Below are 14,933 nucleotides of genomic sequence, written 5' to 3' on the forward strand. Positions count from 1 at the left end.
AGTCGATGACTCATGATCCACATGCCCCTCACAGCTTACAAATGGCTTGCTCCAACTCCAACAAAAACCTACAAAGGCTCCTCGCCAAATTTAGAAAGAAAAAAAATGTCCTCTATCTGTTTCAGCAGCAATTTTAAAGCGCTCTCTAAGTATGTCCTGAAGAGAGCTCCAACTGAAAACGAGACAGTAACAGCAGCCGAAACAAGACGACGTTCACTGCAAGCCGAATTTAACTTCGCAAGCTTAACAACCAGGCAAACTGGAGACATGATCTTCTTATAAAAACCGTCACCCAAATTTAGCACTTCATACCGTCTGTAGAAAATTTCACAGTACTAATACTCAAGGCAAGAGAGCATTACTAAAACCAGGCCAACAATGTTCATTGCAACAAGCTACACAGAAACGAGCATACTTTGGTGGACATCCTTCACGCCATACATCCACAGTGTACATCTAATCCGAAACATCAAAAACAACTTGGCTAGTTACATAATACAAGGCTTAAAGCACACGTGCTACTGGAGGACACAAGTATGCCTGTATTTTTTAACGTCTACCGACAAACCGTCTAGAACGTGCCAGGTCCTGTGCCTAACCTAAGGAAAGAAAAGAGTCAGCCTATACATACATATATTACAAGCTTTAGCAAACATACACAGCAAACCGTAACTCAGTGTGGTTGCTTCCAACTCTTCGAAAAAACCTGACATCAGGGTACCCCGCAGTGGAGTCACTTACAGTGACTTTTTTTTGTAGATAATGGGAAAGAGTTCCAGCTCAGTAACTGGACCCTAGCTTCCTTGGATGCTATGATCTTGACGGACAAACTGGCCCTTGACCCGTGGACGCTGCTCTGCGAGTAATTTCCGGCTCTGGTACCGAACCTGCAAATGAATGCAAAGGCATAAATCACATGTCCTAGTAAGTGACACCGAGAATTGGATTGGAATGAAAATGTGCAATCAGTCGATTACCTTCTTCTCAAAGCATCTGTCCTTCCTCTTTAGCCGGAACTTGTTCAGTGCAGCCTCACGCTGGCTCAGGTGTCGTAAACCTTCGGCTCTTGCGGTTTCAGGAACGCCCCTGTATACATTGGATGATGGTTCAGTAGGGGCGGTGATCTGGTTGGAAGTGCTATCACAGCCACTGCTGCTCAGAGTATTTCTGGTGCTGTCTAGCACCGTACTGATTCCACTTTCACCGGTCACAGGAGAAATATGCCGTAGATCATCTTTAGGAATTTCAACATGCAGCTGCTTCCCACTGGCACTGGGAGGACCTACGACAAATTGTTCCTCTGCATTTTCAACTGGTTTAGCATCCATTTCAACTGGTTCTTTCTGTTGCGATTTTTGTGGCAGTGAAGTTGCTTGTGGAGTTGATTCTTGCCACGTTGGTGTTTTGCTATTCCAAATGGGGGGAGCTGACTGTGGGTAGAATGGAGATGCCACCGGTGTACCATTCCAGAACGGCTGCCCATCAAATGTGAAGCATTGAACAGGGACAGGAAATGGTACAACTCTGATAGGAGGACGATTTGTTTCAGTCGTGTCTTCAGACAGAGCTGCCAAATCTCCATTTCTATTTTCAACATCCACTAGTGTTTCTGAGGTGCTGCATAATTGACCATCACCAGCATTTCCTAAGCTGGACGCTGTCCTGCAATTATACCTGTCGACAAGATACTTCCACAGTAAGATAAATGGGCACTTGTGGAACTTCGAAAATAAGCAAATTGTCCAGTAAGATACAGCAATGGGCACTTGAAATTCCATCTCAAAGTTTATGGTGTGGCTACAATAGTTAGATTGTTGGGGCGAAGGCGAAGATGCCACCCTTCGCTCGAGGCCTTCGCCGTGGCCGTTGGCCCAACGGAGACAATTCAACGGGCAGGGACACCCTTCGCACCATACGACATCGGACGAAGACCTGTGACGAGGTCATCTCTCTGTGCGGCCTCGTCCAACAGGGAGGCCCACGTGTGATCCGGCCCATTGTAACAGGCCCTACGTGGCCGCTGTGTGTTACGGGCCTAATTTGTAAAGGCGCCTCTAAAATTACAGTCTGTAACCCCACTTTATGGGAATATTTTAGGGATAACCTAGGTGTCTGAGGGCACATGCGTCCTTAACACGAGACGCTGGGCACTCAGATACCTATAAATACCCCCGCACAACGCCCTTGAGAGGCTAGATTAACAGAGCTTTTGCCATCGAGCGCGAGAACCCTGTTAACGTCACTGTTTACCCTTGTTGGATCCCCTTGCAACTGAGAGCAAGTGCCAACATAGATATTTTATGCTTCGAGATCATCTATTCATCTCATGGTAATTCACTATTAAAAGAAGTCTCTTACTATGCTTGGAAAAGAAAAGATAAATGTCAAAAATTATTGGAAAAAAATTCGGTTACCCTGTACCTACACTAGGAACAAAAAAAATCTGACATAAAAATAACAACCAGATCTGTAACTAGACTTATCTACTTCACATAAGTTTTTAGGATGACGAAAGTATCGCTATTATGAAAAGCCAAAGAAAGGAGCACTTACAAGTAAAATGCAGATGAAGTTGAATGGTTCAGTGTTCTTCTATCATTTTTCTCGTGGTTCTCTAATTTTCCATAGTCAGTTCTTCTAAGAGAAAGTTCCAACTGGTGTGCTGGGATGGAGTTCTTCTCATCATTTCTCCTGGATGTTGTTCTCATAGTATCCACATCCCTCTGTGTGTCATGCTTCTGCTGATTGTCCATAATGTGGACTAGCTCCATATCTCTGGAAGTTCTCTCAGAATTATTGTCATTCAAACATGTTCTTTTCTTTGGCAATAAATCGTCTTCTCTTGTTGGAATCAAGTTATTACCCTTAGCTGCTGACACATCACAAGCAGGTTACATTAGTAAAATTTTCTGGCAGGCAAATCGTACATCACAAGTTGAAAAGATGGGCGGAAATTACTTCGTGTTTTGGTCTCTCCATTTAGCTCTAAATCCTTGTGGCTACGAATAGACAAATGCCTTTCAGTTGATTGCATATACTCCAAAATGTTGTTAGTTTGCTTACTTTCAGCCTCCAACTCTGACCTTGTGCAAGAACTCTGCATGGGGAGTATCAAATTCAGTCCATGAAGAACTAAGTGAAGAAAGGCATCCAAATTTGGCAAACAACAACACAATCCCAGCTACCACCTATCAGGAATTAAGTATAATGCGGTATGACAGCATAAAAAATATCGCAAAACTGATTTAATGTTACATCAACAGTCTTATACTTTAAAAAAGTTTCTAAGGGGTGTGTGTGTGCTTTTCGGGGAATTCCTGCATAGCAGGTTTTGTCTCCCGTTTTGTAAGACCTTCTGTCTTTCTTTCTCTCTAATATATAAAGATGTGCAGCTCTCCTGCGCGTTCGAGAAAAAAAAAATCTACTACAACTATGCATGGGTACCACATTCTGATCCTGCAAGCTGCCAAAGGTACTTGCCATAATTTTTGGCAGATGCACTTCATTTTAGCATGCCCAAAAGGACCGACCTGTGATAGTTTGCCAATAATAAACATTACTTTCATTCAACAAACCGTTCCATTACCCACCTACTCGGAAAATTTATAAATTAGTTGCCTAACATTAATAAATAATCAAATGGTTAAATGATGTCTCTGACATGACCTACTATCAGCTATGCTGTGTGGGTAATGAGACTGTCTTTGTACCAAATACCAGGTGATGGAAATGTTATTGGTTGATCCTTACTGGGCAAAGTAAAACGAACTGCCACTCTAGCATTTTACAAGGCAATCGTAAAATCTAGGCTACCATTAGTGGAATGAAACAACATAATGTTCACTGATTTTAGAACTTACTTGAGCATCACTTTCTTGTTCACTGCATTCTCTATTTTTACAGGGACCATCGCTGTTCAAATTATCATCTTTTGTCACGCCAGTCTTCTGTTCCATTCTTTCTGCAAGATTCTCTTCTTGTATGTGCTGCACATCGGGCCCACCGTTTGCCTGCAGACAAGATAAGACAAATTTAGCGAAAACTTATGTCTCGTCACAGGTACCAAATCTAAGTATAAATGGATAAAGCATGGAAAGAAATACAGCTGTGCCGAAAAGATGCAAATATGTCATCTTACCAGTTGTTTTCTCCAAACGTGCTGCCACAAGTTCCTTAATTCGTTCTTTCTTAGCGGCTTAACAAGGAAATCTGATGCACCCTTTAGCATGCATTTGAAAACCATGCTTACAGAGTCGTGTGAAGACATCACTGGATGACAAGAAAAACCATTAGGCTTAGTGGTGGCATTAGATTAGCAAGATAGTGAAAACACGAGAAGAGTGACATACTTATAACAGGGATGTTCTTGGATGCATCATGCTCCATGATCGTGGATAACAAGAGGAACCCAGACATCAAAGGCAGTTCAACTTCAGTTAAAACAAGGTCTATGTTGAAAGATTTTTCCTTTAATATGTCCCACGCCTTCACACCATCAGAGGCTGCAGCAACTGCATGAATAGTGTAAACATAGTGCTGTTACAGGAATAAACCCAATAATGTAACACATTCGGACTTTAGAGGCAGATGTCCAAAAAAGTTAAGCTAATTACTATAAAAAAGTTAAGCTAATTACCTAAAAAGTTAAGCTAATTACTATAAAAAGATCATCTACCATAACCACAATTCTAACTATGCTAAAGAATTGTGGCAGTACCGGATTTAACATTCGGACTTTAGAGGCAGATGTCCCCAATCATGAAGGTAGAGATAATTCATGTCCTAGCTGGTACTTTAATATATATTATACGTGTCCTAGTTAATACTTGGCTCATGTGAACTTCGGTGAATCAGTGGTCTAAAGAGCAGGCAGCAGCACTATACACCAAATCACATCAGTATGGTCGCATAGACCAATGCTTTTTTTAACATTCATCTACTGCAGCAGGCCAGCAATTCGCACTAGAAGATTCAGGAAGGGAGGTGACCGAGATCAGTGTCAACAAAAAACCACAATTACGGACCTACACACACTAACAGAAAAAACATTGTCTCGTGGAAAGCAGGCATATCACACCAGTCACCAGGCACCGCAATCTAGCAGAAGTGAGATCTCCCAAACTTACTGCCCAGAAACAAGAGCACTTCCAAAACTGGCAAGTCAAGTAGTCCACCCAAGGCCAAGCTGAGCTTCGATTGGTTCCAACAAACCAACACCGGCAACCTCCATTCCACATACGACTCAGCGCAGCGTCATACTCTTTCCCTTTGATTACCTTTTTGCCGCTCTTAACCCCTAATTAACCCTATGCAGCCTAAAATAGCTACCAACTAGTGCATGGCGCGCGCCCAGCGCGTGATATTAAAATGTGGTTACAGATCACAAAAGCTCTATATTCTAATCATAGTATGTATGTACTAATTACTTCGTATTTTACTCCAATGCAGTGAAAATCTGGTTGGAATGTTCAGTCAGTGTCCATTCCTTCATAAAATTGATGCACCTTTGCGTAACCGAAAATGATGCTTTAACTCAAGGAAGACTGGAAGAGCATCACAAAACGTTCCTTTAGCCATGCACCCTTAACTGCTCACTCCCAAAAAATTGCTAGGCCGTAGGCGTTTCGACTTTCGACCGGCGTGGAGGCCGACACCGACCCGACCAGCAGTTACCGTGGAACGTCTCTAACATCAGGTCATCGTCCTCGTGAATAAATCTGCGCCTCCTCTCACTCTCCACTCTCCAGTGCCGGTTTCGGTCTGCCAAGAGTGCCAGAGACTTGAGCGACTGCCTGAGCCCTGAGGCGAAGGTTGGCTTCCATCTCTGCAGGGACAAGGCCATGGAGCCAATGGCGATTGTGACGGTGACCGGAGGTGTGCTGGGCCCGGTCTTCGTGTTCCTGTCGCGCATCCAGCCTGTGGTCGACTTCTTCCGCCGCCTCAGCGACTGCCTCCGCCACCCTCAGCGTCGCCCTGCCAGACCGCTCAGGGCGCCATGGTATAAGCACGCCACGGCAGAGGAGTAGAACACATCGCCTTTCTTTTCCCCTCCAATGGATCTGGCAGCGCTTCCGATTCCTCCTCGGCTTTCGACTCCGCCTCCGCTTCCACCAGCGCCATACGGCGGAGCGGGCTGGGGCCGAGGCGCCGGCGGATCAAAAATAAGAAGCAAGTCGAGAGCAGACCACAGCCGGACCAGGGGGATTGTATACTAACTACCAATTGCACAGGCCTAAAATGGATACCAATTTGCAGGGGCAATGAAACGATTCGAATCGATTCGCGGGCCGAGGCAGTGCGCACCTCGGTAGCCGCACTTGCGTAGCAGCGCGGAGATGACGTGGCGCGTGGAGTCGTCGCCCTCGGCGAGTAGCACGCGCACCGGCATCCTTGGCAGCATCGGCGTCTCCTTGCTCGACCCCTCCGCCGCCGCGGCCTCTGCCTCTTCCTCCTCCCCCTCGCCGTCCTCCGAATCCACGACCTTCACCACCTCATCCGCTCCTCTCCCCATTTCGACCTCAGCACTCGTCCTCGCCGGAGTGGATTCGGACAACAGCTTGTCTGATACTCTGATCTCTCCCTCTTCTCGCACCCGGCAGTCGGCAGCAGTCGCCACTTGGAAGTTGGAAGCCGGAAGAAAAGGCAGTTTGTGAGAAGAACGACAAAGCCGAAACGCCGCGGCCTATATACGTGCACCCGACCTCTGCCACAGACAAGTGGGCCACGCACCCGCTGGCCCGGCAGACCAGTGGGCGTTGGAGCCGGTGGCAGGTGGGCAGGTGGGCTCGAGCTCCCGCGGGGCCATGAAATATCTGCGGCCATTCGACCGGTGGCCGCGCCCGCCACGTCAGTCGATCGAGCGGATTGGCCCACGTGCACGTGGTCTGCCTGGTCCCATGATGACGTGGCGGGAGCCTGGTCAGTGGTCGGGATATTTCCCCGAGGCGAGGCCTCGAGTCCGATATTTTCTAGAGCTAGGATACGTGGTAGGCCCGGAGATAAAGGACCAGATCTACGGCCGGGACAGCGACACGTGGTGGGTCGAGGAGCTCGGGCAGGGGGATCGTGTGGTCGAGCCGTAGAGGTGGGGTGCCCCCCTGTCCCCCCTCTCGCTTCGAGCGGTTGTGGTCTTGTGGACTTGTGGTGCAGAGCAGCGAACCAGCTACACTGGTGGACTGCGTTTCGTCTCGGACGGGCTAATGGATCCGTTTATTTGCGTTTTTTTCGGCTACCGGTCACTAAAAGTTGTTGTGTACTATTAAACATGCACTTTTTTAGTCATATTTCTGTAAAAACCGTCTAAAATTAACATAAACACAAAATCGGTCGAGTCGAAATCTGTCGCTTTCTATATCGTAAATACTTTGGACTACTTCATCTTATTTCGCAAGTAATCTCTACGATAATCAGATTCTCCTCGCAGTTAGATTCTCTCTGCAGTTAGATTCTTAGAAAAACTAGTCAAAAAACTGAACCAAACAACCCAATTATCTTGCGCCTGCGCTTGGAACAACTCGTTGTTGGTGTTAGTTTTGCCTTTTTGCGTTCTCTGTGCTTAGCACTATCAACGACATGGTTGTATAGTTCCTCTCACCATTGACGAAGGCGCAAGATATAAAGATCAGTTACCTGTTTCTTTTCCACGGCGGCATAGACAGTAGACATTGTTCGGTGATTTTTATAAGGGGCATATATAGAAACGTACGATTTTTTGTGTTAGCACATATAGTCCTTCATATCGTTTGTTATACTTTTGTTTGGACGACTATTGTGATTACCTCATGTCTCTCGTTGAAACTCACAAAAATAGTGAAAAAAATGAAGAAAGGGTGCAGAGTATCACTCCATGCATCGCACTTGTTTCCTCGTCAAAAAACCATCTGCGAGAAACTTCACTAAATCCAACTGAACTGTTAATCAAATGATGCACACGTTCAATGTACGAAAGTTGCAGCGATAGTTTCACGTTAATTCAAGGGAATTTTCAACACATTGTTGAGCATACAGCTATTTCAAATACAACGAAAGGAAAACTACCGGTTAAATCTAAGTTGGAATATATTTTTTTCTTCTAACAAATTAGGCTCTACATTAGTGCACAATTTCGAGTCCACCTCCCCCTCCCTCTCTCCTATTGAAAATGATGCAATCCTATATAGTTTTCTTATATGATTTCTGTGCATTCATGAAGTTTAACAACGTGTAACTTGTATATTATAAAGAATATATTTCATGATGTAACTTAAAACACAAACGCCGTGATGTCAAGCTATACTGAATTTTAGAAACTCGAGATTAAATAAAACAAATATATTTGGGTTAGAACAGAACTAAATAACAGTTGTTTAAAAAAAAACAGATGGACAGCTTTGCAAGGTGGCCACGTTAAAAAATTTAATTTAAGCGAAACAGTTTGACAACTGACGACCAAGCTTCAAAAAAGAAAAAAAAAGTACAGCCCTGCCCCTGCCGCCCTGCGGTGAATAGAACGACTGGCAAAACCAAAAAAGAATGGTGGAGATACTACGGGCCTTTTTAGTTCGTGGTTAACTGTGTCACACTTTTCTTAAGATTAGTCGTCTGAATTAAAGAACTAACCTTAGTCAGAAAAGTTAGGTAAGGTGTAGCAAATTAAGCAGCAAACCAAAAATACCCTACATCCATCGCTATGCTCCCGGAACAGTAGCATCCAGAAACAAATTCCATCCCAGCCAGTCGATCGGCCACTCGAGTCAGATGGCTCCATGAGGTCGTGGTGGCATGGTACTAGCTGTGACATTATCCACTCGGTCACGATCGCTCGGTAGGAACCAAAACAACGCAATGCATCTAGATATTATCTGTCTTGAGACTTGAGAGCTAAGTAGATATTTTTCTCTCTCTTGACCCTGATCTCCGAAGCAAAGATATTTTTTGGCTCTAGTGCGCACAATGCCCCTGTTTGTTTCAGCTTTTTGGAGCTTCTGGCCACCAAAAGCTGCTGCGGACTGCCAAACGCTCAGCTTTTCAGACAGCTTCTATAAAATTCGTTTGGGTAAAAATCATTCAAAATCAATATAGACACATAATCGGTTGAGTCGTTGCAATAGTAGGAATCCGTCACTTTCTAGATCATGAGTCCTATGGACACATTTATCTTCCTCCGCACGTAATCCTAATGATACCCAGATTCTCTACACATTCAGATTCTCCCCACAGTCAGATTCTCAGAAAAGCTGGTCAGAAAAAAGCTGAACCAAACAGGCTCAATGGCGCACCGGCTCTGCCAGGCATCACCGCATCGGGCGATCGAGGGCGAGGCGCAGCGGCTATTCCGGATCGGAGGAGACAACGCCGTCCGGTCCCGATCCAAAACCGCTCGGAGTCGTGAGTCGTCGTCGGTTTCTGGGTCTCCAAGGTATCACGGGCTCCGACGTGGCGCACTGATAATATCTATCTATCTCCTCCCTCTGTGCTCCTGCTCCATAGTGGTTGTGGTCCCGGACTGCCTCCCGCATGGCAATGCCTGCTGCAAGTTGTTGCAAATTCAGACGGACCAACGCGATTGGATATATCATGTCATGCGTCAGAATCATGCTCTCATGCTATCCGCACTCATATATACTACCCTATTTCTCTACCCTAAAAGGAATATTCCATCCTGGTCAGCGAGGTTTTTTACTCTATCCAACAATTCTCCGCGGTCACAATTACTCTATATATCTAACCTATACCAACTATCACATATTCTATTATTTATTTTTCACCTCTGTCCTATCCATACCCAGCTGCCAGCCAACGAGGAGAGGAGAGAGATTATAAAGTTGAAGAAAAGGGTGCGCTAGATATAAGGTTCTCCTAGCCAACCGTAAGCTTACAGTAGTGCTTCCAGTCCACCGTTGCAGCTGTCCTCGCGCTGTAAATATTTAAGGTTGGTGCTTACAGTCACCAGTGCGGACAGCCTCAAGCCTAGTACCTGATTTGGGATCTCAGGTCGTCGGAAAGGAAGGACGCCTAGTACCTTCACGTGGCTCGGCGCGAACCTGTCGCTCTGGTAAATTTCTCAAACTTCCGTGACCATCCGTTTGTGTGACTTGTGAGACGCTGGCTGGCCACACGTTAGGGGGGCTCAAAGAGTTCTCAGCTTCCGCCGGCGCCTAGTAATCTGTAAATTTTCCCTTGAACTTTTTTTTATTTTCAATCTCTTTTAGTTAATGTTGTCTTAACATTAACTGCCTTCTGAGACAATTTACAAATGTGATGTTCCAGTGACCACATATTTATTACTCTGTCGCGCCACATACATCAGACACTACATACAGTACAGTGTCGTGGGACCATACCGTGGCAAGTGCAAGGGGATGTTTGAATGCACTATAACTAATAGTTATTTGTCTAAAAAATTGCTAATAGAATTAGTTAACTAACAAATAGGTAGCTAACTATTAACTAATTTACTAAAAACAGCTAAATAGTTGAATCATTAGCTAGGGTGTTTAAATGTTTCTAACTAATTTTAGCTACTAACTATTAGCTCTAGTTTATTCAAACACCCTTAAGTTGCTTTATGGAGCTATAAAAGATGTCACGTTATGGTTATGATGACGTGGAAGAAAGAGAAAAGAAACGTGCTACTCACAAGTCACAAATAGCCACCTGTAAATAGACTATTCACAATTTACAAGACAATTTGTCAGATGAGGTGGTGGATCCAATATTAAAATATATAATTTATATCATAAAAATCATTACATGACTAATAAGCTTCTAGTAGTTGGCTCTACGTGACATAACAGCATCATAAATCCCGATATTGACTACATTATTGAACTTGGTCTATATGCTCTAGCTTCTTTCCTTCTAGTGCACTTTGTTCCTCCCTCCTTTATTGTTTGCTCATGAGTTTCTTTTAGCTCATGGACTCCTTTCGGGCTAACCAAGGGAATGAGCGAGGAGGCCACTTTTATACTGGTTCCGAATTCCGATGGCGACCGAGCTCAGCGGCACAAGGTAGTGAGAGAGGGGGGCAGGCCGTGTTGGGAAAATAGTTATTTTCAGTTTTAATTTAATCTAAAAAACTATAGTTTTGTCTGTGACGATATGTATGTGTATATGTGTATTATTACTCACATAAGCAATAAACAATAATAAAATATGCATAAATACTAAGAATAGAGTGTACCCTACAGAGGAACCGATGCTCAAAGCATCAGTGGCTCCATTGACACGAGATATCTCGTGTGTATGTTCGATCTAGTCGTACACAGTCGATGCGACAGATGTACGCAGTGCAGTCCCTTGAACGGCGCCGGCGACGAGGAACTACGCTCCCCCCAAAAACATGATCGCTCGCGCACCATTGCAAGTGTCGCTCTGCGGATGACGATTTTGGAGACCTGCTCTACCACACTCTCTGTGCTCGCAGAAGGTGGGATAGGAATGGTTGTGTACAACGTGTCTGAGGTTGTACGTGCGTACCGGCCCAGACAGCGGTGCGCGCGCATGTGGCAGTACTGCATACTTTTCTTAGTCTCTCAATAGATGCAACAATGGTCTACCCATTTAAGCTAATTGAATTGTCCGTTAAACTTCTGGTATAGTAATAAAGTACCAATACACCGTATCATTAAAGTAGGTTCTTAGTATTGACTGTTATTGAATATTAATATTAGTTAGACCCACATTAGTTCATCATGTCGCCGGGCCGCCGGGTGGGTCTCTCTCGCTAGCTACGACCTGCCCTGCCTGGCCAGGTTTCTTCCTCCCTATCGTAACTTTGCCCGACGTATAAGCTGTCCAATACCACGGGAATCACTTCTGCCGACACATTGTTCCGTGTTCGTGATGAGCCCAGAGGCGGCAGCAAAGAGATTGATGCAGGATGCTGGCCAAGCACTGTACATCACGTCGGGAGGGCATGCATCAAGAAGAGAACCAAGTCATCACCATAAAAAAATACGCTCGGTGCATAATCAGTCGAGTTTCCAGGAACTGGTGCCAGGCAGCCCAGCGAGATGAGGTGGTTCAGGACATCCATCTGCGATCACAAACAGCACTGGCGACAGGGGATTCGCCGCCTTGACGCAGACCTGCACGGGCGTGTGACAAAACTCTGTTGCCAGCGCTCCCATTGACAAGGGGTCTTGTTCTGCTCGCTGTGGACAGGACAGACAGTAGGATGGAAATCCTGTTATTCCCACGGCACGGCGGGGGTAGCTCCATCTCCCATGTCCTGCAAAACTTCCAACAGAAACGACCGATCTACTGAATCAAATGTCTTGGCTATGTCCACCTCCAGCAGGATTGCTAATAGGGGGATAATCCTTCAGCCTTCTGGGAACATTGTTCCTACGAAGAAGCACCCACCGTCAGAGCATCGCTTAGAAGGAAGAAAGCCCTGTGATCCAACAACCCAAGTGCGTTGGGGAGCAGCTACGGCGCCAGTCTTGATCACCTGCCAACTTGAGGAAACAGGACAACGGTGAATCGCGAGGAGTCAAAGTCCATCAAGACATGGAGGAGGCCTGACGATAAACACCTTGCCACACAGTTCAATCTGAGGTCCTTTGCAACAGTGGCTCTATTGGTAAGACACTCTTATTCTTATGCCTGGATGCTGGATAAGATGCTTAACTCAACTCTGCTTTCAGTGAATGATGACTCGTAAAAGGGGAGAAAGGGATCTAGGACAAGTAGTACGATGTTTGATGTATGGTTTGTTTCTCGATGACATGAACTTATTTTTTTGTGTGCAACAACTAACATAGGAATTGCTTGACAGGGAGGCGGGTGGTTAACTTTTGATGCACGCAGTAATCGGTTATATAGTGAATTAATAGTTTAATTATAAATATAAAATAAATAATCATAATGTGACATTAAAAATAATATAAATTATAATTATCATATATTAATCATTAAGACTATCAAACGAGTCACACATCTATAAAATTATTCAATATCTATTATTATTTATATAGTTTAATTAATTTTGTGCAGCTCGTTATCTTTCGAGCTTTTTCCAACCCTAATTAGAAGCAACTCAATGTTGTTTGATAGATTCAATCTTGAATAAAACCAGGCTATTCCATGTCTCTTTATCCCCTCGGCTCAGATTGAACCACACCTACCACCAGCACATGGAATGGAATCAAACCGAACATTTCTAGGTTTTAGTGAACCACAGATCCACTTCATCCTGACCTTTAATGTCTATGACCAATCTATTGCAGAATAAAAAAATGCAGAAATATGTACATAGGCAAGATTATTGTAAAAGCTCGTTGTAAAAAAGCTAAAGCAAACATGCCTACGCCGAACCCTCATGTATTTTTATTGACACTTGGCAATTAGTTTCGTTATTATGCTTCAATGCAGATACGGATGACCATGTCTTTTTAGCGATTCCACATAACCATTAAATTCAACAATATGACGAATTGCAGAATCAGAACGAGAAACAGAACATGGGGGAACATTAGTACACAACGAGCTCTGACTGCTGAAGATCTTCTCGATGAAGACGAACATACAATAAGACACAAGGACGATACTAGAGCAGGACACATCCCATCCACAGATCTAGACACGAACATGCTACAGCACACAGCGCAAATGAAGACCCTACTTTCTAAGCCTTCTTGGGGGACTTGGCGCCCTTCTTGGGGGACTTGGGCTCCTTGCTGCCGCCGCTGGCCGCCTTCTCCGCCGCCTTCTTGGGCAGGAGCACGGAGTGGATGTTGGGGAGGACGCCGCCGTGCGCGATGGTGACGCCGGCCAGCAGCTTCCCGAGCTCCTCGTCGTTGCGGATCGCCAGGAGCACGTGGCGCGGGATGATGCGCGTCTTCTTGTTGTCTTTCGCCGCGTTCCCTGCCAACTCCAGAACCTCGGCGGCGAGGTACTCCAGGACGGCGGCGAGGTAGACGGGGGCGCCAGTGCCCACGCGCTGCGCGTACCGGCCCTTCTTGAGGTAGCGCCCGATCCGGCCGACGGGGAACTGCAGCCCGGCCTTGACGGACCGCGTCACCGACTTCTTCCTGGGGCCGCCTGCCTTGCGCCCGGCCGCCCCCTTCTTCCCCTTGCTACCGGCTCCGCTGGCGTCCATGACTGCTACAGGTGCTGCTGCGACTGGCGAGTGGGGGAAATTTTAGAGGTTCTAAACGAGAAAAGATGAGTGGAGTGAATTGTGATGCCGCTCAACATCGAAACTGGGTGTATTTAAATGGCGTGGATGGGGAGATGTGGTGGGCCCGTCGATCCGCGTGCGAGGAAAGCGATCCGCGTGCGAGGAATGCTCAAGATCCGGAAGGATTTCGACGACTGGGATGGGTTACAGCAAGGCGATCCGCGGGAGGGATGGTTCACCCAATCAGGTGCAAGCAAAAAGGCAGAATGGAACAGAAGCCTTTCAGCAGCTTTCTTTCTACAAATAATGTGGTGCCCAACGTATATTTCTCGTGTAAAAATCTAATGTTATCATTTTTATATGTGAACCTCTATCATGCTAGCGTATATTTGTGATCAAAATTTATACATTTTGACTCAACGTGTTGTTATTATATCAATTTGCCAATAGACGAAGTAATATTAGTGGAACCAAACCATTAGTACAATACTTGATTAAATAAAATTAGTTTTGGCATTTTAGTGCATCCATACAATATTTGGTGTATATGTTCTATGTATATGTCTATATTCATTATCATGTAATGAATGTAGACATTAAAATCAAGAGCTAAAATGAATACTATTTTGAGACAAAGTGAGTATTTTTTAAAGGTAATTACAAGTTCAAAGCTTGAATAGTATGTATAATATATTTATAGTTATAATATATATATATATATATCAATGTGGGGAGAGGGCGGGGTGAGCTCAAATGTCGTTCTTCCACCACGCGGGGAAGGCGTCGTCGATTCCGCCGCCGACGGGCGGGCTGTCGGCCGCCATTGTTG

General features: G+C 45.1%; 2 protein-coding genes across 3 annotated transcripts; both read right to left on the reverse strand.

The window, feature by feature from the left end:
- Positions 1–276: 276 nt before the first annotated feature.
- Positions 277–6,777, reverse strand: LOC100285170 (two-component response regulator-like PRR95). 2 transcript variants are annotated; one of them, XM_008669897.4, is made up of 8 exons: positions 6,304–6,777; positions 4,350–4,511; positions 4,139–4,269; positions 3,861–4,010; positions 2,959–3,097; positions 2,554–2,872; positions 978–1,674; positions 277–887 (listed from the first exon to the last, which is right to left on the reverse strand). In XM_008669897.4, the coding sequence occupies exons 1-8, from the start codon at positions 6,509–6,511 to the stop codon at positions 795–797; spliced, it is 1,899 nt and encodes a 632-aa protein (XP_008668119.1). In that variant the 5' UTR covers positions 6,512–6,777; the 3' UTR covers positions 277–794. The 2 variants fall into 2 exon arrangements, with proteins under 2 accessions (XP_008668119.1, NP_001344666.1); NM_001357737.1 differs by having other exon boundaries at positions 282–887; positions 2,554–2,869; positions 6,304–6,634.
- A 6,601-nt stretch (positions 6,778–13,378) lies between these two features.
- LOC100501869 (putative histone H2A.4) lies at positions 13,379–14,158 on the reverse strand. Its single transcript, NM_001196510.1, has one exon. The coding sequence runs from the start codon at positions 14,081–14,083 to the stop codon at positions 13,610–13,612; it is 474 nt and encodes a 157-aa protein (NP_001183439.1). The 5' UTR covers positions 14,084–14,158; the 3' UTR covers positions 13,379–13,609.
- Between the last annotated feature and the right edge of the window lie 775 nt (positions 14,159–14,933).

The sequence above is a fragment of the Zea mays genome, chromosome 2 (genome assembly GCF_902167145.1).
Source record: "Zea mays cultivar B73 chromosome 2, Zm-B73-REFERENCE-NAM-5.0, whole genome shotgun sequence".
NCBI classification, from domain to species: Eukaryota; Viridiplantae; Streptophyta; class Magnoliopsida; order Poales; family Poaceae; genus Zea; species Zea mays.

What these genes read in the sequence shown, in the direction of transcription:
- LOC100501869 (NM_001196510.1), bottom strand. Translation starts at nt 14,083, where the DNA reads ATGGACGCCAGCGGAGCCGGTAGCAAGGGGAAGAAGGGGGCGGCCGGG.
- LOC100285170 (XM_008669897.4), bottom strand. Translation starts at nt 6,511, where the DNA reads ATGGGGAGAGGAGCGGATGAGGTGGTGAAGGTCGTGGATTCGGAGGAC. An exon ending in ACGTTTGGAGAAAACAACTG is followed by an intron (nt 4,011 to 4,138) that starts GTAAGATGACAT and finishes TCTTGTCTGCAG; the next exon opens with GCAAACGGTGGGCCCGATGT. An exon ending in TGGAGAGACCAAAACACGAA is followed by an intron (nt 2,873 to 2,958) that starts GTAATTTCCGCC and finishes GTGATGTGTCAG; the next exon opens with CAGCTAAGGGTAATAACTTG.